We start from the raw sequence: 23,488 nt of genomic DNA, 5'->3' as shown, positions 1-23,488 counted from the left end.
ACTCTGTAGTACCTTTGCAGCTGTTCTTTCTGGTCCAAAGTGTCCACCATAGGCTGAACCATGGCAATGCCACAATATATCTCTCATTTCGTTTTCAGGGACACACCTCCTAATTACCCCATCAGAACATCTCTTGAATAAGAAAGGTTCATCCCACAAGAATCTTCTTGCTTCATTGATTAGCTTCTTTACTTTTTGCTTGGAAAATTCTTGAGGTATTTTCCTTCCCACTTTGTAGTTTGCTATGTCAGCAAACCAAGGTGCTTGTTGAATCTGCAATATGTGTTCATCCGGAAAGCTTTCATTCACTGGATGAGATGCTTCATGAATTGTTTCCAATGGCAACCTTGATAAGTGATCAGCAACTTGATTTTCACTACCCTTCCTGTCTTTTATTTCAATATCAAATTCTTGTAGGAGCAATATCCACCTGATAAGTCTTGGTTTAGCATCCTGTTTTGACATCAAATACTTAAGGGCAGCATGGTCAGTATAAACTACAGTTTTGGACTCTATCAAGTATGATCTAAACTTATCAAATGCATAAACCACAGCCAATAACTCTTTCTCTGTAGTGGTGTAATTCTTTTGAGCCTCATTCAACACCTTACTTGCATAATAGATGACATGATGCAGATTTCCCTTTTTTTGTCCCAACACAGCACCAATTGCAATGTCACTTGCATCACACATTAGTTCAAAAGGTAGTCCCCAATTTGGGGGTGTGATGATTAGTGCAGTTGTGAGTCTATTTTTTAGAGTTTCAAAAGCATGCTGACAGTTTTCATAAAAAACAAAAGGATTATTAACCATCAACAGATTGCTTAATGGTTTGGCTATTTTTGAAAAATCTTTAATAAACCTTCTATAAAATCCAGCATGTCCTAAGAAACTTCTAACAGATTTCACATTAGTTGGTGGAGGGAGTTTCTCTATGATCTCCACCTTTGCCTTGTCGACTTCTATCCCTTTTCTTGAAACTTTGTGACCAAGAACAATTCCTTCAGGCACCATGAAATGGCACTTTTCCCAATTTAGAACTAAATTAGTTTCTTGGCACCGTTTCAAGACAAGGGTAAGATGATGCAGGCAGGTACTGAAAGTGTCACCAAAAACAGAGAAATCATCCATGAATACTTCAATAAATTTTTCTACCATATCTGAGAAGATTGAGAGCATGCATCTTTGAAATGTGGCTGGAGCATTACATAATCCGAATGGCATCCGTCTATATGCGAAAACTCCACAGGGACATGTGAAAGATGTCTTCTCTTGAACCATGGGGTCAACTATTATTTGATTATGGCCAGAGTACCCATCAAGGAAGCAATAATATGCATGACCGGCTAGCCTCTCAAGCATTTGGTTAATGAAAGGGAGAGGGAAGTGATCTTTGCATGTGGCATCATTCAGCCTCTTATAGTCAATGCACATCCGCCATCCAGTCACAGTTCTTGTGGGAATAAGTTCATTCTTTTCATTAACAACAACTGTCATCCCACCTTTCTTTGGTACCACTTGAACTGGGCTTATCCATGAACTGTCGGAGATAGGATAGATGATCCCTGCATTCCATAGCTTCATTACCTCCTTCTGGACAACTTCTTTCATTGTAGGATTTAGCCTTCTCTGAGGTTGAACCACTAGTTTGGAGTTATCCTCCAAGAGAATTTTATGCATACATATTGCAGGGCTGATGCCTTTCAGATCATCAATGGACCATCCTAATGCACCCTTGTGAGCTTTGAGTACACTAAGGAGTTCTCCTTCTTCCTTTTTTGTCAAGGAAGAATTGATGATCACTGGGAAGCTCTCTGATGTGCCAAGAAACGCATACTTGAGATGAGTGGGTAGAGGCTTTAGTTCTTGTTTTGGTACTTCTTCTTTCTCTTCTTCTTTCACCTCTTTTCCCATGGAAATCCCAGCTACTTGTTCGTTGATTATCTCCTGATTACCTTCTTTTTCTAGCTCATGCTGATTGGTTTCCAATATTTCTTCCACTAAATTCTCTATCAAATCCACTCTCATGAAGTCTTCTTGCTCAGGAGGGTGTTGCATTGACTTGAAAACATTTATGACCATTTGCTCATTGTGCACCCTGAAAATCATTTCTCCTTTTTCTATATCGATGATAGCTCTTGCTGTAGCTAGGAATGGCCTTCCCAGAATGATTGAATTGTTTCCTTCCTTTTCAGTATCCAAAATCACAAAGTCTGCTGGGAAGATAAACTCCCCAACCTTCACCAACAGGTTTTCCACAATTTCGTTGGGTGTCTTGATTGATCTATCAGCCATGACCAATGACATTCTGGTGGGTTTAAGTTCTTCTATGGCAAGCTTTCTCATCATTGAAAGGGGCATTAAGTTGATACTGGCACCAAGGTCACAGAAGGCTTTGTTGAGAACTATTTTGCCAATGGTGCATGAGACTACAAAACTCCATGGATCTTTGAGCTTAGGTGGGATGCCCCTTTGGATCACAGCACTGCATTCCTCAGTGAGCAACACAGTCTCCTTCTCAAGCCAACTTCTCTTTTTGCTTATAAGCTCCTTCAGAAACTTAGCGTATAGGGGCATTTGCTTCAATGCCTCGGCTAAGGGAATATTTATCTCCAACTTCTTGAAAGTCTCAGGAAACTTATGAAAGTGTTGATCCTTTGCTTCTTTGTTGAATCTCTGGGGATATGGTAGTGGAGGTATAAAGCCCTTCTCTGCTTGCTGCTTTTGTTCCTTGGTCGGCTCTTCCTTTTCTTTGAGCTTCTCTAGAGTATTCTTGCTTGCTGTTGCCTCCTCATCATTGGCTTCTTTTTCAACCTGCTTCTTGTCATTTTCCTTTGGCTTCTTGGTTGCTTCTTCATTTTTCACCAAGATTTTACCACTCCTCAGCTGTATGGATTTGCATTCCTCTTTTGGATTCGGAATGGTATCACTCGGTAATGAACTCAAAGGTCTCTCAGTAGCAAGTTGATTGGAAATCTGTCCAATCTGCCTCTCCATATTCTTCATGGAAGCCTCCTGATTCTTTGTTGTCATCTCTTGGTGCTTCATCAGTTTATCCATTAAAATCTCTAAATTGGTGATCCTCTAAGAGTCTTGTGAGTTTGGTTGATTGTGGGGTGTTGAGGGTTGAGGGTATGTATTTTGGTTGGTGGCTTGGTTATTGGATGGATGATGGTTAGAGTTGGGGTAAGTGTTTTGTGGTTTTCTGTATGTGTTTTAGTTATTATTTTGCTGGTTGTTATGGTTTGTGTTTTTCCAACTGTTTTGGTTTGAGTTTCTTTGCCATAGTTGTTGAGTTTGATTTTGATTGTCTCCCCATCTGAGGTTGGGGTGGTTCTTCCAGGAGGGGTTATAAGTGTCACCATAAACCTCATTTGTCCCAGCATTTTGATTGTGCATATACTGGACTTGTTCTTGCTGTTGATCCTCTTGAGTTTCTTCATTTGTTCCCCATGTGGATGATGGTTGGCTTGTGTTGACTGCTGCAACTTGGAGGCTATCAATCCTTTTGGCCATTTGCTCAAATTGTTGTTGAATTTGCTGCTGCATCACTTTGTTCTGAGCTAGGATTGAGTCCACTCCTTCCAACTCCATCACTCCTTTCCTTTGTGATGGTTGGCGTTGCCTTTGGTGAGCAAAGAAATACTGGTTATTAGCCACCATATCAATAAGATTTTGGGCTTCCTCTGCAGTTTTCATGAGTTGCACAGAGCCTCCTGCTAAATGATCCAAAGACTCTTGAGATTTCAATGTCAAGCCTTCATAGAAATTCTGCAATCTGTCCCACTCACTGAACATTCCAGGAGGACATTTCCTGATTAGAGCTTTGTATCGTTCCCATGCCTCATACAAAGTTTCAGCATCCATTTGTGTGAATATTTGTACTTCAGTCTTCAATCTAATAACTCTTTGAGGTGGGTAAAACTTGGCAAGGAACTTGCTCACTAGATCATCCCAATTGTTGATGCTGTCTCTTGGGAAGGATTCCAACCATTGAGTAGCTTTGTCTCTGAGAGAAAATGGAAATAATAACAGCTTGTAGATGTCAGGATGCACTCCATTAGTTTTGACAGTGTCACAAATCCTCAAGAAAGTAGACAAGTGTTGGTTTGGATCTTCAAGTGGTCCTCCTCCATAAGAACAATTGTTTTGAACCAAGGTGATGAGTTGTGGCTTTAGTTCAAAGTTATTTGCATTAACATTTGGGGTAAGAATACTACTCCCACAATGTCTAGGATTTGCAAATGTGTAGGAAGCCAAAACTCTTCTCTGTGGTGGATTATTGTTGTTATTGGCTGCTCCTTCTGGTAGATTTGGTGGATTTGTTAAGTGTTCCTCCATATCTTGGAACTCTTCTTCTGAATCCTCTTCTCCAACAATGTTTTTCCCTCTTTCAGCTCTTCTTAATCTCCTGAGGGTTCTTTCGTCTTGTTCGCAAAAAGTGGGTATAACTCTCCTTGTACCTGACATACAACCAAAGCATAAGAATCACACAACACCAGAAAGGCAATAACACTTTAATCCATTGCTAAAATGAAATGTTAGTTGATTTAAGCAAAAATTCAAATAGCTAGTGGGTTAATCAAAAATTAAAGAAACAGAAAAGAAAAAGTGCTTGATCTAGATCTCCACTTCACTTAATCATTGTCAATCTAATCAATCCCCGGCAACGGCGCCAAAAACTTGATGTATGGAAAACGATCCAACACAAAACCCACCGGCAAGTGTACCGGGTCGCATCAAGTAATAATAACTCACATGAGTGAGGTCGATCCCACAGGGATTGAAGGATTGAGCAATTTTAGTTTAGTGGTTAATTTAGTCAAGCGAATTAAGTATTGGTTGAGCGGTTTGGAACTGGCAGAAACTAAATTGCATGAATTGTAAAGGGAAGGGGAAGAATTGCAGTAAATTAAAGAGAACAAGAAGTAAAAGTGCTGAATCTTAAAGTGCAAGTAATGTAAATTGCAGAAACTTAGATTGCAAGAAATGTAAATGACTGAATCTTAAAGTGCAAGAAATGTAAATTGCTTGAATTATAAAAGGGATTGGGAGCTGGGATTACAGACTTTAAACAAGAAGAAGTAAATTGCAACAAACAGAAGATTAAAAGGTGAGTTGAATTGAAGTAGATCTTAAACAGAAAAGCAAAAATGCTTGAAGAATGAAAACAGAAAGACTGATGCTTAATTTGCAGCAATTAAAAGGATGTTGAAGATCTCAGGAGTGGAAGAGACTAGAAAACAAGTCTAGATCTCAAATTCTTCCTAGATCTAACAAGAACAATTGTAGAATGAAAATATAAAAGTAAATTGCAGAAGAAAAGAAAGTGAAAGCAGTAAACAGAATTTGAATTATGCAGAAAGATTAACAAGAGATCTAAAGGTGAGATTGAAACAGAATTCCTTCAATTCTCCACCCAAGATCCAAGATGAAAAGTAAAGAGTGCTCAAGCAAGAATAAGGAAGAAGAGAGATCAATTCTCCTTCCCAATTCTCTAAGATCCAAAATTCAAAGTAAAAGCTCAAAATTACAAGAAAGAAAGCAAAAAAAATGAAAAGTAAAAAGTTTCAGAGGAAAAAGTCTTTCCTCAATCAAACTAACACCTATTTATACACTTCCTAATTTAGATCTAAGAATTTGGGTGGGCTTTAAAATTTGGTGAAGAAATGAATTAAATTGGATTTTTTGATGGATTTTGGCCCAAGTGCACCTCCCAGGGACGGCTCAGTTGGAAAACCAAACTGAGCACCCCAAATGTTGCTGTCTGTGTCCAATTTGGTGCGTCCAATCTTGGTTGAGTTGATCTTCAATAGAGCTCAGTTGAAAAATTGAACTGAGCTCTATGCTTGCCTTTGGTGTGTCAATGTTGTGCGCATCATGGCATCCTTGGCCGTGTCAATGTGCGCTTCTTGTTGCTCCTTGGCGTGCCAAAGTGTGGGGAGAAGGGGGGAGTAGCGCTCAGTTGGAAAAACCAACTGAGCTCCCATTGTGGCGCCTTGTTTTTGTCTTCAAGCTCCCAGGTTCAACTCTTGGTGGAAGCAAATGGAAGCTTATTTTTCTTGGAAGAGTGGACGCTCCTTCCTTGCTTCCCATGGAGCTCCTTGGTTCGAACCCTTTGGAATGCATCTTGGCTCATTTTCTTGCAAGCTAAGTAGCGCTCCTCCCTTGTGTTCCAAAGAGTTCCCAGGTTCGAATCTTGGAGGAGGCATCTTGGTTTATTTTCCTTGCAAGCTTGGTAGTGAGAGATCCCTTGTTCGAACCTTGGAGGAAGCATTTTGGCTAATTCTTCTTGATTTTCCTTGCAAAGAGCGTCCCTTGCCTCCCTTGGGTGATTGGTTCGAAACTTGGTGGCTTCCTCCCTTGGAACTTCATCTTGAATTAATTTTGAGAAGTCCCCGATAAAGCTCACTTAGTGAACTGAGCTTTATGCTATTTCCTTGCTTTCTTTAGTGCTCAGTTGACTAAGTGAACTGAGCTTGGTGCCTTGCTTTCTCCCATTTGTCTTTGTGAAGTTCAGTTTGCTTTCTCAACTTAGTTTCCTTCTTCCTCAATGTTGCCACGCTTTTTCTTCCCTTGGGCACGCTTTTTGCTTCCTTTGGAACATTCCTTATGCCACGCTTTTCTTCTTTTCTTCTTTCTTCACCTACAAGTAATCAAATCAACAAATCAAAGTATCACAAATTTCACAAGGCTTATAAATCAATTAATTATCAATTAAATTTAGCTTAAACCTCATGATTTAATGTCAATTAAAGGATGGTTGATTGATTCAACGAAACCATGCAATTCCACTCCAAATTACTTACTTACAATGCAAGAAAGTGCATAAAACCTAATAAAAACAAAGAAAAAGACTAGTAAAACTAGACTAAGATGACTTGTCATCACCCCCCACCCTCTAGTGACGAAGGATCAGCAGTGCAGCCAGTCCAACAAGTCGGACACGACAGCTTCAGCCGCCACTCACCAGCCGGACACGTCAGCATCGACCAGCACAGACGATCTCATCCGAGATCGACCTACAGTTTCAAGTAACCTTCAGAACAGTATTTATTATAAAATTAAATTTAATGACTTTCATTAATAGTAGAGTACAACATCCTACTATATCAGTTTAACATAAATTGAATTACAATGAAATGTCATGTTTTACTAAATCAATTTAACTTAAAAGGATTTACATGATAAGGATAAATCAATTTAACTTAAAACAATTTACTATGAATACATACTAAATTGGTTGAAGTTAGATCGATTTTTATAAAGATAATTTTGAAACAAAAATCAAAATAGGACAATGAGATAATATTAGATGCCAAACAATTTAAAAGCTGATTTATCCTTAAATATATTTATACATATTGTTTTGCATTCTTTCAAGGGTTTTTACTTAAATAAATGAAACTGAAGCCAAATTTATTGGATTCTCTTAAAACAATTTTCGAAATGTATTTACCTTTTTCCTAATATTATATAAATCATCTTAGGGTGATAAGGGTTACATAATATGTTAAACATGGGACTCTAAGACGATTTATGCATGCATAGCCTAGGGAAATTAAGAGTAAATCATGCTAGGCCACCCAGGGTTACATGTTACGCATAAATCGTCCTCCCAGAAGGATTCACGTGATTCTGGGATGAAACACAAAGACCTGCAACGATTTACGAGTTAAAGCAAAACTTCTCAAGCCTGGCGCGATTTATAGGCTATTTGAAGGTCCGTAACATATGGAAGCCACGGAGTGTCTTCTTCTTCTTCTTCTTCTTCTTCTTTTTCTTCTTCTTCTTCTTCTTCTTCTTCTTCTTCTTCTTCTCACGCTCGTTTACGCACGGAGTGTCTTCTTCTTCTTCGCCTTCTTCTTCGTGTTCCTCCTCCTCCTCCTCCTTCTCCTCATTCTTTTTTGTGTTCGTTCTTCTTCACGTGTTTTCTCCTTATCGTTATTCTTTTGTTATTGTTGCTGCTGTATTTTTTTGTCTTTTTCTCCTTCTCTCTCTGGTGAAGAAGCAGTAGCAGGTGAGGAAGAAGAGTTTTGAATAGTGCAGAATGAACTGAACACAGTACTCATGGTGAACCGAACACAGTACTCATGGTGAACCAAACATAGTACTCATGGACTCATGGTGAAACAATTGTATAGTACTGAGTGAACGAAACGTAATCCATTATACAAAATCAAATTCAAACAGCTTTTTGTAGAATGAACCGAACACAGTACTCATGGTGAACCGAACCCAATACTCATGGTAAAATAATTGTATAGTACTGAGTGAATGAAACATAATCCATTATGTAAAATCAAATTCAAACAGCTTTCTGCAAAATGAACCGAACACAGTACTCATGGTGAAACAATTGTATAGTACCAATAAACGAAACATAATCCATTATATAAAATCAAATTCAAATAACTCTGCCTACAATTTACATATTATCAATTCAATTCAATTCAATTCAATACACCTCCGTCCATTTAATTCAATTCAAATTAGCAATTGCATTCAATTCACTTCGATTCAAAATTGAATAATCCAAACTTTGTCCGTTTGATTCGTTTCAGAAGAGTAATCCAAATCGCTCTCCATTCAACTGATTTGAAGTTGAGTCATTCATTGTTTCGATTCAGAAGTGCATATCAAAGAAGAAAACGAAGAAGAATAGGAAGAAGATAAATGCAATGTAACCAGATCAAAATAAGAAAACGAGAAGATGAACGCGACTAGAGGAGAACGACGAAGGCAATGCAGATCAATAAGGAAGAACGCGAGCAGAGAAGAAGAAGAAGAAGAAGGAGGTGGTTTACGTTGCAGCAGAAGGTTTATGTTGAGCAAAGTTTTAGGTTGCAGTATGTTATATGTAGCGCGTGTATGACAAACGAGTGAGGGACGAGGAACGCGTATACTGAGGAAATTAATTTGTTAACAACCATGTAAAAAATACATGGATGAAGAGCTTTTCCTAAACAAAAAACAAAAATTGCATGCAAAATATAAGATTTAGGACCAAATCAACAGTATAAATACTACTTCAAGGCTTCTAGATATCTTAAGCTTTTTGTATTTAACAATAAACATCTTTTTTTTTAAATTTAAATAAAAAGTTTGGTACCGAAGTTTTCGCGTTTTGCAGAAGAGATGACCATTGCTTCCCTTCCTTCGAGTGTAGTTAACCGAATTCAAATTCAAATGCGCTGCCTAATGTTTAATATTTTGCTAGCTTGTATTCCTCACTGGAATACAACAAGCTTGTTCGGCCTCTTCTTGATTTCAGGTTATTTATTTATTTATTAGCTGAGAACCTATGAAGTTGTTTAGGCTCCAAGTAATCTTATTGTTTGACATATGGCAGGGCTATGGCTGAGTTACGGGTTCTAAGGCTATTTGGAAATCCTCTTGAGTTTCTTCCAGAAATTTTGCCACTCAGAAAACTTCGGCACCTTACTCTTGCAAACATTAGGGTTGTAGCAGATGAAAAATTGAGATCAGTGAATGTGGAAATAGAGGTAATATTTCTCCAACTACCTAGACTAATACCTGGCAGTGACAATATTCTCTTAATAACATTTAATGTATTTCAGTCAAACATGTTTTTTCCTTGTCATTGCAGATGGAAAACAGTTCTTATTTTGTAGCATCCAGGCATAAGCTCAGTGCCGCATTCTCTCTTATATTCCGTTTTTCTTCATGTCATCACCCGTTACTGGCGTCAGCACTAGGAAAGATAATGCAAGATGAAGGAAATAGAGTTTTTGTTGGTAAAGATGAGAATGCAGTGCGGCAGCTTATAAGTATGATAACTAGTGACAACTGTCATGTGGTATGTTTTAAAAGGTTTAAACATTATGGGTTCTTTTATCTATTCTACTGCCATCGGTGGCGTGATCATTCTCAATATTTACAGGTTGGACAAGCATGCTCTGCTCTTTCAGCCCTTGCCTCTGATGATTCTGTTGCATTGCAGCTGATGAGAGCGGACATCATGAGACCAATTGGAACAGTTCTCAAATCTGCTTGCCGGGAAGACTTAATATCTGTATTGCAAGTTGTGGTCAAGTTGGCTTTCACATCTAATACTGTGGCTGAGAAGATGTTGACCAAAGATGTTTTGAAATCTTTGAAAATTTTATGCGCCCATAAAGATCCAGAGGCATGTTTGTTTCTTTTTTGATATAACTGTTTGATTCATTTGGTTATGGTTCTTGATTTTATAATTTACATTTCTTTAGGTACAAAAGCTAGCTCTTTTAGCTGTTGGGAATTTAGCCTTCAGTCTGGAGAATCGTCAAATACTTGTTACTTCTGAAAGTTTACGAGAGCTTCTCTTACGCCTGGCTGTTGTAACTGAACCGCGTGTTTATAAAGCTGCAGCTCGTGCTTTGGCAATTCTTGGTTTGTTCTGGATGTAAAATTATCCATATATTCTAAGATGTTCTATCCCAATAATAAGCTTCTTCATGTTATGGTTTTGTAGGAGAGAATGAAAATCTAAGGCGTGCTATAAGAGGGAGAAAAGTGGCAAAGCAAGGCCTTCGCATACTCTCAATGGATGGAGGTGGAATGAAAGGTCTAGCAACTGTAAAAATGTTAAGGGAAATTGAGAAGGGTACCGGAAAACGAATACATGAGTTGTTTGATTTAATATGTGGCACATCCACAGGTGGTATGCTCGCTGTTGCCCTTGGGATTAAGTTAATGACTTTGGAAGAATGTGAAGATATATACAAAAATCTAGGTTAGGGTGTTTCTTAAGAATCAACATGCACTACTTTGCTAATTGGTCTGTTTATTTTCCTGCAATTCTAGAATCTAGATAAACTGATTCAATGACATTTTTAAACAGGGAAGCTTGTTTTTGCTGAGCCTTCTCCCAAGGAGAATGAATCAGCAACTTGGAGGGAAAAGTTAGATCAACTCTATAAGAGTTCATCACAGAGTTTTAGAGTTGTTGTTCATGGATCAAAAGTATGCACTTTTGAATTTTCATTGGCAAATTATTATTATTATTAGAGAAAAGGACAAATAGGTGTCTGACCTTTTGTTCTGCGGACATTTTCGTCCCTAACCATTGAAAAATACTTTTAAGTCCCTGACCTTCACAAAACTTGGACAGATCAGTCCCTCCGTCCAAATGTCTTCGTCAGGGACTGATCCGTCCAAATGCTTCCGTCAGGGACTGATCCGTCCAAATTTTGTGAAGGTCAGGGACTTAAAAGTATTTTTCAATAGTCAGAAACAAAAATGTCTGCAGGGCAAAAGGTAAGGGACTTATTTGTCATTTTCTCTTATTATTATTATTATTATTATTAATCTATTGATAGATTCTGCTGTGAAAAATGTGCCCAAAGTTTTTGTTGTGTCAACCTTGGTGAGCATGATGCCTGCACAGCCCTTCATATTTCGCAACTATCAGGTATGAGGCCTAATATTTTCATTGCTGTCTATTGTGGCTATTGGCCTACAATTGTTTGTGGCTGTTAATGTATTATTTCTTAATAATCTTTCATTATCTTGCCTCCTATGTCTTTACTTCTATCTAAATTGCAGTACCCTACTGGTACACCGGAGGTGACTCTTGCAACGTCAGAAAGCTCTGGGGTCGTATTAGTGTCACCTACAGATGCACAAGTTGGCTATACTTATAAGCGCAGTGCATTCATTGGAAGTTGTAAGCATCAAATATGGAAGGCTATCAGAGCTTCCTCAGCTGCTCCTTATTATCTTGATGATTTCTCAGATGGTACTGAATGCTCTGTTATTGTTTACATCAGTTGGTTGTATTTAAGTTTTCATTATTGACATGTCTTCTCATCCTGGAATGTGACTTAAGATGTAAACCGCTGGCAAGATGGGGCAATAGTAGCAAACAATCCAACAATTTTTGCCATAAGAGAAGCACAACTTCTGTGGCCCGACACAAAAATTGACTGTCTGGTTTCTGTAGGGTGTGGTGATGTTCCACCAAGGGTAATTACTCTTCTCTGTTTTGGTTCTGCAATATATTCAGTATTCGTGAAAGAAGATCAAGGGTTTTGATGATTATTTTAATGGCACACTTGCTTTTTTAGTTTTGTCGACATAAAAACCAGACAGAATGTGATTAGTAATTTCAATTTTAGAGGGTATGTCATTGACAATTAAGCATAGTTAATATTTGATTGTCAAACACTTATGCTGTTTTAGATGCGAAAAGGTGGTTGGCGGTATCTGGACACTGGACAGGTGTTGATAGAGAGTTCATGCTCTGTTGACCGGGTGGAGGAAGCTTTAAGTACATTGCTACCTATGCTTCCTGAGATACAGTATTTTCGTTTCAATCCAGGTATTGTGCTTGTGTTTTGGACTTTGCACTTTGCAGTGCTGGAATGGAAGAATCTTTCTACCAATCTTATTACCATGAATTTTCATCAATTTGCTATTCTACTTCAGTTTTTATTTTCTTTCCTTTTTCCTGGGTAGATAGAGAAATATCTTTAGACAGGACCGATTCTTGACAAGTAGCTTCACTTCTCAAGAAATGATCTTGTGGTTTTCCTTGCAGTTGATGAACGTTGTGATATGGAACTTGATGCAACGGATCCAACTATCTGGCTGAAGTTGGAATCTTGCGTTGAAGAATACATAGAAAAGAATCGTCAGGCATTTGGAAATGCCTGCGAGAGATTGCTTCTTCCTTCTCAGCATGACCGGAAGTGGTTAGAAAATTTGAGATCCAAATCATCCCTGACAAATGAGTCTAATGAGGGTATAGTTGCTTATGTATTGTCTTTTCTGTAAGGTTTGACTTCCCTCGACCCCCTTAAAATTTAAGATTTTTTATTTTCTATTTTTATCAGGTAACAGTAGTCCCACTTTAGGGTGGAGGCGTAATGTACTACTTGTTGAAGCTTCACACAGTCCAGATTCCGGAAGTGTGATTAACCATGCCCGGGTGCTAGAGTCATTTTGTGCTCGTAACAGAATAAGATTTTCCCTTATGCGCGGTTTGTCTGAGACTCTAAAGAAAGTGCCATCGCCAACAAATCTATCTCCATATGCATCTCCTGTTTTCCCTTCTAGCCCACGTCGGTATAGTCCTGATTCTCAGAGGATTGGACGGATTGATCTGGTCCCCGCTTTAAGTTTAGACAGTCAATTAGGAAAACCAACTACATCACCTCCAGTTTCTCCTCGAGGACTTAGACTGCTATCTTCACCTGTCAGACAATTGCACGACAAATTGCAAAATACACCACAAGTGGGTGTTGTACATTTGGCTCTTCAGAGTAACTCAGATGGCTTGATAATGAGGTATTTGTTATTATTTTTAATGTTTTTCTATTCATGATCACCTTTTATTCTTCTATGTGGATGGAAGCATGATGTTACTGGCTTTTCATTTAGCTGGCACAATGATGTATTTGTGGTTGCTGAACCTGGAGAGCTTGCTACGAAGTTTGTAGAAAGTGTTAAACTCAGTTTGTTGTCAACAATGAGAAATCACCGCAGAAAGGGAGCAGCTCTCCTGGCCAATATAGTCACTGTTTCTGATCTTGTTGCCTTCAAGTCTTATTTCCACATAGGAGGCATTGTCCACCGCTATCTAGGCTGTCAAACCATAGTATGTTTTCTTCACCTTATCCTTTGCATAACTTCTTAAAATCAACTTAGTGCATCCATTAGAAAATTGAGTTTGGATATCTTTATGAAGGTTGTGGAAGATGATCGAGAAATTAGTTCATATATGTTTCGTAGGACTGTACCGTCTATGCAACTATCAGCGAATGATGTAAGATGGATGGTATGTGCATTGCTTTCACTTTCATTTTCATATTGTCATTATATTTGTCACTTTTATGTTTACGAAGTTTGAGGTCTTTAAGGGCAACTGTCACATTATGTTGTGCTGGGCCTGGGACAGCTTTCTTATAGCTTAATATGCCTTTGATATTAATTCATTAATTATAAAAAAGGGGGTATTTTGAGCAATCCCCTCTGGATATAAGTCTACCATGACATGAGCTCCTCAAATTTTCACTTTACTAAGTTCTTCACTTTAGAGGAGGTTGATCCTAATAATATATATATTTTTTCCAAACATCATAATCAAATTGCTGACACAGAATTTCAGATACTAGAGATTGTTGAACACGTTACTTGTTATACTATATTTACTTCTGATTTACTTGGGTCTTAAATTACTTGCATGTGTAACGGAAATGAATTTTTTCAATTTTTTTTAACAATTGAACGAGTAAAGTGTGATATTTTACCATTAATTTTATAAGTGGAATCAAGAAAAAACATGAGAACGAGAACATTAAAAGGTTAAAGATCACACTTTATTCTCTCAACTTTTTTTAATAATTAATTTTCGTGGCTTTAACATGAGTGTCCTATTCCATTACCAGCTGACTAATGTTATTTCTGTCATTGAGGTGAATAAATGTGCAAAATGTTCATCTTTTTAGCAAAACAATGTGCATAATTTTAATTTTCAAATTAATAGAATAATAAACAACAATTATTGATAGAAAAAGAATCTTGAAAGTTGAAAATTGAAATAGTGGGGATATTATGATTATGAGCAAACACAGCAGGACCCTCGTACCCAAAAAGGACACGACAAGACAGCGAAAGATCAATCTCTTCCCCTTTCCTTTAGCCAAGGCATGATTGGCGGAAGGTAACTTGGATCAGCACACATAAATAATGAAATCATTATTAAGTTGAGCGCCGTAGACTGTAGTAGTCTCAACTCTCAACTCTAATACAGCAAATCTTTTTTATGATTTTTACGGTAAAAACAACACAACCAATTTCTTATGATTATCAGTAATTCTTGTACTTAGGACTTGTGTCCATTAGAAGCAAGCTATTATAGTCTCAGAAGTCAAAGGGTAAAGCATGATGCCCGTAACACAAGCGAGTTTCCCAATCATGGAAGCTCTTGCTTTTCATAAAGCTTTTTATCGTCTACAATAGTGGTAATAAGGGATGATCAAAAGGGGATGCTTCTATTGAAACTGAAACTTAGAGAACCATGACACAATTTTCTTCATATAGAAATAAATTAAACCTCCTTCAGTAGAACCAAATTCTCACATAGAATATGTCTGCTCCTGCAGCTCCAGTTGCTATAGGCACAAGAGGCACTATTGGATCTCTTGTAAAGAAGGAAATTGAGTACTTCACAAAGTTTGATTTAGATAAACGAGGGACTTCACATAAGCCTCATCAGCCACACCTCGTGGACATGGTTTCCACCACGTTCAGGACTAGTTTCTGGGTGTTGCTAATGATAGGGAAGAAGAGGAAGCGAAGAAGCACAAATGGGTTCCTCCCAAGAATGTGTTCTGTTTCACAAGTGGCAGAAAGCAATATTCCAATGAACAGAATTCCTGGTTACAACTACAGGATCCTCAAGAACGATATCGATAACTTGCAACTCTGATTGACTTTCTGCATTAGATGCCATGAAGCATGCATGCATGTTCATCTTATCTTTGTCACGTGTTGTTATCACATTGAGCCATTTTCTTGTTATCTTGAGCTTCATGTATTTCTATTTCTCTGCAATCTCGTTGGTGATTTGGGATGGCCAAGAAGAAAAATGAATAATCAGAAAATATCATAGGACAAGGAAGGAATGCCATGCCTGTTGATTAATGAATCTTGCGTTTATGTGACCAATTTGTATTCAATATTTCATCAAACCTAATACTAAACAACGCATGAACTATAAATGATTCATTATACATGCTCATAATTGCTGGCATGAATATGCTTTCAGCTTAGAGTTTCCCCAATCAAATATTTTTATCCTTTATTCCAAAGCTTTTTAAATATCATTTACTACATACTTATAAATTATAATTAAGAGAAAGAGATTATTGTCCTTTTCAGGTGAGAGCAACAAGCCAACAACCACAACTGATTATAAATTTAAAAAGAAAATGTAACAAATATATTTCTTATATTTTCTGTTTATGAACAATTGTTTTCTTTTTCTTTTTACTTACAAAAGAATAAGAAAAAATATTTTTTTATAAAGTTAATCGAAACGAATATTTAATTAAAAAAAATACATTCCAATCCTTATCCTTTAGGCCTTTTTGTTTTTGGCATGCTTCCTCGGACCCGAACGACTCTGCGTTTTGATCAACCAGGGGAGAAAACGACTTGCCGTTCAGGTGGAAAAGTCACAAATTCAACGTGGAAGAAGAAGAAGAGAAAGAAGAAGAAGCGCGTATTTGAATCAACCTCCGACATTTGCTTCAAGTAGCAACAACGCACGTATCTCTCTCTTCTGTACTCTTAAACCCAAAACCCCCGAATTTTCTTGTCTTTTCAGCTCAAAATGATTCGATAACAATGGTTCTCTTCAGATCCCTAAAATTAATTCTCAATAACAACGAAACCAAGAACAAAGCTCGAACCTTTGTGACCTCAACAACCGCAATCCCATTGTGGCCATCGTACGCTCCTCTCCGCAACAGTTACAGCAACAACACCACCAACAACCACCCACTCTTCAGCACTTCGCCGCTCAGGTTTGTCTCTCCGTTTCGGTTTCAGCGGCGGCCTTGCCCTCTCTTCCTGAGCTGGCCGCCATGGAAGCTCTCACAGTCCGCCACACCTCTTTACCTCCGCGCAAACGCCGTCGTTTTTCCCAAAGTCCAGAACCCCTTGGATTTGCTTCGCCGCCGCCGGACCAATCCCTTGCCGCCGCTCCATTTGCTCGATCGGGTTGACCAGAATCCGGACCGGTCCTCCTCCACTAACAGCCTATTCGATAGCTTCGTCAATACTCCCAATTTCATCTCCTTCTCTCGATTAATTTCGGGTCCTTTTCTTGGATGGTAAGTATACCCTTTCCGTTCCAAAAGAAAAAAAATATATATATTTTTCATAATGCTTTGTTTGATTGGGAATTGTGTAGGATGATCATGAATGAGATGTATACTTCAGCAATGGTCGGGTTGGCAATATCTGGTGCCAGTGATTGGGTATGAATATTGAAAAGTAATCATTTTTGACATGATAAGCATGATTATATTTATGTTGTGATTTATGGTATGGTTGATTGTAGCTGGATGGATACGTGGCTAGGAAGATGAAGATTGATTCTGTAGTAGGTTCCTACCTTGATCCCCTTGCTGACAAGGTAAAAGCCTCTATCTGCTCAAGTGTCATTGCAGAATTTGTGTGCATTTTGATAATCTGTTTTCCAATTCGTGGTGCAGGTTCTTATTGCTTGTGTCGCTCTTGCAATGGTGCATCAAGATTTACTGCATCGTGAGTGGTTATAGACTCTCTGATGCCTCTATTTTATGTAACCTTCTTCAATTCTCGAATGATAATTGTTAATGGCTTGGCTTAGGTATTTGTGATTTTGTGATGATTAATGAAGAGTGAGATGCTAAAAGGAAGGTAGTAGGGATAAGCCTCATCCTCATTTTGTGTTATTAATATACCATAGAAGTCCTTCAACCTTATAATGTCCCATGCCTAGTTACAAAAGTGATATCAGATATTGTGACTAGCTGTTTATTTGTATAGTAATTGGTGCAGCAACGGTTTATGTTTCCTTGTAATTATATGCTGCTTGGGCTTGATGACTCTTGTGGCTGAAAAATGTGTGCGCAAGCATTTTATTTTCAGACAATCGCTGCATCATTTAGAATTTATGTTTAGAGAACATACATATATACACACAATTTATGTTTATGTGTGTTGAATAACTTTATGCATTTATGTTTAGACAATTGTTGCATTATTTTGTATACATTAGGTATATATGTGGTGTTGAACATGTCTTTTTGTTCTCTTTTTTGAAGCTGCACTTGTTGGTATTGTTGTGTTCCGAGATGTCTTCCTTGTTGGTGGTGCAGTATATTTGAGAGCAAGTAGTTTGGGTTGGAAGGTGAGAACAATTTAGATCTTAAGTTTTCCATTTGCTTGATTATTATCTAATCTGCTAGATGAAACATTCATTTTGTACTTCTCAGTGGAAAAGCTGGTCTGATTTCGTTAACCTTGATGGGACATCCCGCCAAAAGATTGAACCACTCTTTATAAGCAAGGTAAGTGTTATAGATGCGGGAGTTTATTTGCTCTGCATGCTGTTGGACATTGAGTTCATACTAACTTATGTATATTAGTTTTATGACTTTAGCTTTATGGTGTGGCTCTGCTTAGTTGAAGTTAGGATTAAGATTGAGGCGTGCAAATATAGAACATTTGTGTGTTCCCCAAACCAATTTGTCTGTTAACTTATGCTGCATCTCAAAAGGTTTATATATCAGAGTAGATCTATCTATGAATTTTCCTTCTGCCTATCCTGTTTATTGAGGAAGAATACCAATGTTAACAGGTGAATACAGTGCTCCAGTTAGCATTAGTTGCTGCAGCCCTTCTGCAACCAGAGTTTGGAACCCTAGAAACTCAATCATACATTAGTTATTTGAGGTAATTAAGCTATCATTTGTTTATTTATTTATGCCTTTGTAGCATGCCTTCCCAGATTGTTAATTCACCCATGTCCTGCTGCAGCTATTTAGTGGCTTCAACAACAATTGCATCTTCGGCATCTTATGGAGCACAGTATCTTAGGAGTTCCGTGATAGTTTCAAAGTCGGTCTAGTTGATGTTTTGTTGAAGCCAAGGATCATGAAGCGTCCTGCACTCTGGTGCTGCAGAGGGATGATAGATGGAACAGAGTGAATTATGGTAATATTAGGCCGAGTTTGCTTTCACTTTTCATAGACTGGCTTCTGGGTTAAGGATACAGTTTCAACAAAGTGGCTGACCAATGTTCATCACAAGAAAATCAACCTCATTGTCTGGTCTTGAATTTTTAGCAACTTTTGATTTTTTCATTTTTGACTCTCCCGTCCTCTTTTGTTGTAGTGCTAACGTTATCTGGTGAGGAGACAATTTAACCAGAGACAGGTGTTAATAATTCTACCGTGAAACATCACTCGCTACAATTCGACTGTAGACGTGCTAGTTTTCCTATGAAAAATAAAGCAAGTAAACCCCTTATGTTCGGAGCATGTTTGAAAACAAAATTTATAAATGTATACTTATTCCAATGGAAACTTTAAAGTGTTTTTCATAGTTTAAACTCTAACAAACTTGTTCGAATATGCATTCTACTTTCCAACTTTACAGCTATGTGAGGTGAAAGAAAATTGCAAAGTTTGGGATGGGACTAATTAGCTTGAGTTTGACTTTAGTCAGAAATAATTTGAAGTAAAAGTAATATATGTTAAGATAATTTAATTTAGGAAGCTATTATGCGGGGTAAACAAAAGGTACAAACATAAAAGTGGAATTTGAAGCAACTATTTCATTTTTCATCTATTCAAGCTGGGATTCTGGATATTAAAAGTTGGTTTTAGAATAAAGGGTCTCAACTTACGACAGTTTCTCCTCATGCTTAATAATTAAGGGTCGGAAAGAAAGAAAACAACAAAAAAACCAAAATTAATGGATCCTGGGAATTGAACCCGACGTGAATCGAACACGCAACCTTCTAATCTGGAGTCAGACGCGCTACCATTGCGCCACGGATCCGATTGTTGATATCTTTCTGCGATAAAATAATATGATTAATAATTAAAAGGGTCAACATCAACACTTATCTTGGCACCACATTCAGCAACCTCCAGTCAGAAAAATAAAAAAGTGCCTCCCACAGGCGGGGATGATTCTGTTGTCGTTTTCAATTATTAATCTGTTGGTTTTAAAAGAAAGAAAATTGGCAAAGCAAAGAATTGAAGCTTAGTTGAGCGTTAAGAAAGAGAGCGCCAAAAGCAGTTGGTAGCTGAGAGAGCGGGAGAGAGAAGACTGTTTGGTAGAGAGATTGCATCATCATTAATTCATTATTCATCAAACCGTAATCCCTCCTTTTCCCTTTCCAATTAAGCTGCCATGGACACTGCATCCTTTTTGTATTTGCGGTGGCGCCAGTGGCAATGGCACCATCACCATGCTAACAACAGCAACTCAACTCTCTGGCAGGACGCAGTTTTCTACATACTCTGCGCTGCTTATGCTCTCGTCTCCTCCCTCGCCCTCGTAAGTTCCCCTCTCCGACCTCCTTCTTCCTCCATTTCTTTGACCAACACTCATACACTGCAGTCTGCAGATTCAATTGGTAAGAATTGAACTCAGAGTTCCTCAATATGGCTGGACTACCCAAAAGATTTTCCATCTTATGAACTTCATTGTCAACGGAGGTCTTTCTTCTCCTTACTCTTAACTGTGTTCTCTTATGCGCTTCTTATTATGGCATTTAATCTTTTGCTTTCTCTTGCCATTTTCACAATGCACAGTTCGCGCACTCGTCTTTGGATTACACAAGCTGGTTTTTCTTTTGCGTCCCAAGGTTTCTTCTTTTTATGGTTGCTTCAACTTTAGGTCTATTCTGCTCCAATGCTGCCTTTTATACTTACATGTTTACTGTTCAATGTTGAATAATTAGGTATTGGTTTTGGTGCTGTTAGATCTGCCGGGCCTACTGTTCTTCTCTACCTATACACTTCTTGTTCTTTTCTGGGCAGAAATTTATCACCAGGCAACTCTAGCTTCTTCTTCTACTTCAATTTGATCAGGCATTTTAGTTCAATTAACAATTAAGTTATGCTGAAACAAAAAGAAAAAAGAAAAGAGAGTCTGAGTTTGTTTCAATGATTAAACAGGCAAGGAGCTTACCTACCGATAAGCTCAAGATAGTTTATATTTCAATAAATGGTGCCTTGTATTTTATTCAGGTAGGTACCTATCTCATTCTATTGTTTTCAAGTATTTTCTGCATAATTATGTGAAGCTAGTAAAATCTTTTTCCAGTTTTTGAGCTGAAAGGAATGTATACTAAAATGTGACTGTGTTCAGGTTTGTATTTGGATATACCTTTGGATAGATGATAACACTGTTGTGATATTCATCGGAAAGATATTTATTGCAGGTTAGCTTTCTGTATGAATGGTTGGTTGGTTTATGCATATACATTTTCTAAAGTGAGATTTTTCTTTTCCTCAGTTGTGTCATTTATGGCTGCATTAGGCTTCTTGCTATATGGAGGAAGGTGAGGTTTCTGCATTGTCTTATTTGAATACTTGTACACCTCAGTTTCATTTAGTCACTGGTGATTTGTGGTTGACATGGGACGCTGGAATATGTGAAATGTTTGCTAGATTATTTATCATGCTGAAGCATTTCCCTATCGAATCTAGAGGGAGAAGGAAGAAACTTCATGAGGTATCCTTACCTTATTCCTTTAACAATTTCTGTTTGTCATGTCTAGCTTTCACTTCTAAAATTCAAATGGTACTTCACTTCAAAATCTTTTCAAGCAAATGATGTGGAGGAATGAGTTTTACCTGTGCATTTTCATGCAGTTGTTTTGTATTGTGCTTCAAAGTAATTATTTCTTAAATCACAACAAATTAAGACTTGAGCCTTTTTAAGGATAGACATTTTGATTGATACAATATCAAATTCTGTAGTTTGTGATATATAAATTACTCATTTAACAAATGAATCTAAGAAGATTTGTTCATATCAATTAAGTTGTGACATTATATTGCAGGTTGGATCTGTCACAGCTATTTGTTTCACCTGTTTTCTGATAAGATGTGTTATGGTAAGTGATAACCGTTTTCTTGACATACATGGACCATATAGAATAATGCAGTATATATAGTATACGATTTTGTTTCTTAATGACACTTATGCATGCACACGCAGGGTTTTCTATCTGCATTCGATTCAGATGCATCTCTTGATGTTTTCTATCATCCTCTTTTGGACTTGATCTACTACTTGGTACACTGCTGAGCATGATCCCATTTTTTATTGATAGCTGCCAGAGTTTTAGTTTCTAAGAATTGGGAACGCACTTAGCTTGTTCATATTTGAAAATATAGGTGGTTGAGGTGCTACCTTCAGCTTTAGTCCTCTACATACTGCGCAAATTGCCACCAAGGAGGATATCAGCTCAATATCATCCTATTCAGTAATGGTATAAGAGTTAAGACACTTGTGAGATTCAGCTTCATCAGGAGAAGGATAAGTCTCATTGTTGTGGTTCAGGCCAATCACAAATTTTTAATGTAGAGAGTAGAGTGGAAGTTTTATAGTATATGCTGCAAAATATTGGAGGGGAATTGGATAGTAAAGTTCCAATTGTAGTATCTTTATTTGAACGAGAATATATAGCAATCGCTAGTCCAATTTATAGTAGAAATCCATTTTTAAATGGCAATTTTCTTGTAAGAATGCTGCAATATCATTGTCAAAAAGAACGATTTTCAGTCAAGATAACATAATAATACTTAGGTAAACCAACAAAATGCAATTGAATTATTTTTTTATTAAAAAAAATACTTAAATTTTATTATTGATCAAAATGTCTTCAAATAATTTAAAAATCTAAAAAACTGCTATGTTGTGAACTTGTGATTAGAGACCTACTCTATTTTTCTTTTTGTCACATGAATATTTTTGTCATATTCTAAAATAATTTAAAAATGTTTTTATCAATAATAAAATTTAAAAATATTTTCATCAACACAAAAATAATTAAAATGCATTTTTATCGGCACAAACATGATCTACATGTGAGGACATGTAGCAAGTTGCTGGAGTGACATAATGTTGCCAAAAATGGTAGTGCATGGAGTAATAACGGTGTGTCAGAGAGAAGCATCAAGTTTGTATGTTTTGTCGTTTCTTTTTCATAATTAGTTAATCAAAGAATTACTAAGAAAGCTAATGTTGGACATCCACGTATTAGATTGTCCGCAAAGAATTGGAGGATCCCATAATATTTAGACTATTAAATAGTCTTAATAATAAAATATATTTGTTAAATTTTTTAATAATTTTTAAATATTTTTTATTTAATTTTAATTATAAATTAATTTTTATTTTTTTTAATTATAAAATTTATTATTTATTTTATAAATTATTATTTTATTATTTAAGAAAATGGAATGAGCAATAGTAGATCTACAACAAAACATAAGAACAACATAAAGGGAATTGCAACAAAAGAATAGAAGGATATGAATGTAGCAACAAAGAATTGAGATGTAGAAGTAGAAGAAGATGAATTAAAATCTAGATCTAAGAACTAAACCTAATCCTAATTCTAGAGAGAAGTGAGAGCTTCTCTCTCTAGAAACTAACTACAAAGCTAAACTAAACTAATTGGTAACTAACATCTAAAGTATGAAAAGTCCCTTGATTCCCCTTCAATCCTTGGCTTAAATAGCATCAGAAATGAGTTGGATTGGGCTCACAAGGCTTCTAAAATCGCTGGCCACGTTTGCATTAAGTGGGTCATGTGCCACCATCGGCGCGTCCGCGTACCGTGCGCGTGCGCGCCCCTATGCGTGATGCAACTATAGCAAATCTTATATCGTTTCGAAGCCCCGGATGTTAGCTTTCCAACCCAACTGGAACCGCATCATTTGGACCTCTGTAGCTCAAGTTATGG

The 23,488-nt window shown here is 37.3% G+C and overlaps 4 protein-coding genes and 1 non-coding gene across 8 annotated transcripts; 4 read left to right on the top strand and 1 right to left on the bottom strand.

Moving 5' to 3' along the window:
- Positions 8,746-13,984, top strand: LOC107613542 (phospholipase A I). The gene is made up of 16 exons (XM_021111980.1): positions 8,746-8,849; positions 9,221-9,274; positions 9,353-9,506; positions 9,611-9,820; positions 9,905-10,150; positions 10,230-10,392; positions 10,475-10,735; positions 10,844-11,005; positions 11,265-11,413; positions 11,548-11,740; positions 11,831-11,967; positions 12,184-12,322; positions 12,542-12,745; positions 12,837-13,290; positions 13,384-13,600; positions 13,691-13,984. Exons 1-16 carry the CDS (start codon positions 8,746-8,748, stop codon positions 13,850-13,852), a joined length of 3,009 nt encoding a protein of 1,002 aa, XP_020967639.1. The 3' UTR covers positions 13,853-13,984.
- On the top strand, positions 14,739-15,745 carry LOC107619872. Its single transcript, XM_016322113.2, has one exon. It carries the CDS (start codon positions 15,092-15,094, stop codon positions 15,431-15,433), a length of 342 nt encoding a protein of 113 aa, XP_016177599.1. The 5' UTR covers positions 14,739-15,091; the 3' UTR covers positions 15,434-15,745.
- On the top strand, positions 16,063-19,072 carry LOC107637298 (cardiolipin synthase (CMP-forming), mitochondrial). 2 transcript variants are annotated; one of them, XM_016340737.2, is made up of 9 exons: positions 16,063-16,194; positions 16,262-16,841; positions 16,922-16,988; positions 17,072-17,146; positions 17,226-17,277; positions 17,820-17,905; positions 17,991-18,065; positions 18,356-18,450; positions 18,535-19,072. In XM_016340737.2, exons 2-9 carry the CDS (start codon positions 16,354-16,356, stop codon positions 18,623-18,625), a joined length of 1,029 nt encoding a protein of 342 aa, XP_016196223.1. In that variant the 5' UTR covers positions 16,063-16,194; positions 16,262-16,353; the 3' UTR covers positions 18,626-19,072. The 2 variants fall into 2 exon arrangements, with proteins under 2 accessions (XP_016196223.1, XP_016196218.1); XM_016340732.2 differs by having other exon boundaries at positions 16,096-16,841; positions 18,535-18,845.
- Positions 19,489-19,560, bottom strand: TRNAW-CCA. The gene has a single exon. It is a non-coding gene; the product is annotated as a tRNA-Trp (tRNA).
- On the top strand, positions 19,641-22,324 carry LOC107637291 (tobamovirus multiplication protein 1-like). Of its 3 annotated transcripts, none has more exons than XM_021104208.1 (11): positions 19,641-20,064; positions 20,128-20,143; positions 20,322-20,374; positions 20,471-20,563; positions 20,688-20,759; positions 20,881-20,953; positions 21,028-21,073; positions 21,183-21,246; positions 21,578-21,631; positions 21,736-21,813; positions 21,915-22,324. In XM_021104208.1, the coding sequence occupies exons 1-11, from the start codon at positions 19,918-19,920 to the stop codon at positions 22,005-22,007; spliced, it is 789 nt and encodes a 262-aa protein (XP_020959867.1). In that variant the 5' UTR covers positions 19,641-19,917; the 3' UTR covers positions 22,008-22,324. The 3 variants fall into 3 exon arrangements, with proteins under 3 accessions (XP_020959867.1, XP_020959860.1, XP_016196210.1); XM_021104201.1 differs by having other exon boundaries at positions 19,644-20,064; positions 20,128-20,225; XM_016340724.2 differs by having other exon boundaries at positions 19,647-20,064; positions 20,135-20,225; positions 21,915-22,322.

Source organism: Arachis ipaensis, chromosome B01 (genome assembly GCF_000816755.2).
Source record: "Arachis ipaensis cultivar K30076 chromosome B01, Araip1.1, whole genome shotgun sequence".
NCBI lineage: Eukaryota > Viridiplantae > Streptophyta > Magnoliopsida > Fabales > Fabaceae > Arachis > Arachis ipaensis.
The sequence above is the reverse complement of the archived record's forward strand: the minus strand, read 5'-3'. Positions and strand labels throughout refer to the sequence as shown.

Bases quoted from the DNA above. Each gene is read 5' to 3' on its own strand.
- LOC107613542 (XM_021111980.1), top strand. From the start codon at position 8,746: ATGCAGATCAATAAGGAAGAACGCGAGCAGAGAAGAAGAAGAAGAAGA. The intron at 11,006-11,264 runs ATTAGAGAAAAG...GCAAAAGGTAAG, and splicing joins ATTGGCAAATTATTATTATT to GGACTTATTTGTCATTTTCT. The intron at 12,323-12,541 runs GTATTGTGCTTG...TTTTCCTTGCAG, and splicing joins GTATTTTCGTTTCAATCCAG to TTGATGAACGTTGTGATATG.
- LOC107619872 (XM_016322113.2), top strand. From the start codon at position 15,092: ATGTCTGCTCCTGCAGCTCCAGTTGCTATAGGCACAAGAGGCACTATT.
- LOC107637298 (XM_016340737.2), top strand. From the start codon at position 16,354: ATGGTTCTCTTCAGATCCCTAAAATTAATTCTCAATAACAACGAAACC. The intron at 17,147-17,225 runs GTAAAAGCCTCT...TTCGTGGTGCAG, and splicing joins TTGATCCCCTTGCTGACAAG to GTTCTTATTGCTTGTGTCGC. The intron at 17,278-17,819 runs GTGAGTGGTTAT...TCTTTTTTGAAG, and splicing joins GCATCAAGATTTACTGCATC to CTGCACTTGTTGGTATTGTT.
- LOC107637291 (XM_016340724.2), top strand. From the start codon at position 19,918: ATGGACACTGCATCCTTTTTGTATTTGCGGTGGCGCCAGTGGCAATGG. The intron at 20,065-20,134 runs GTAAGTTCCCCT...TGCAGTCTGCAG, and splicing joins TCGTCTCCTCCCTCGCCCTC to ATTCAATTGGTAAGAATTGA. The intron at 20,564-20,687 runs GCAACTCTAGCT...ATGATTAAACAG, and splicing joins GGGCAGAAATTTATCACCAG to GCAAGGAGCTTACCTACCGA.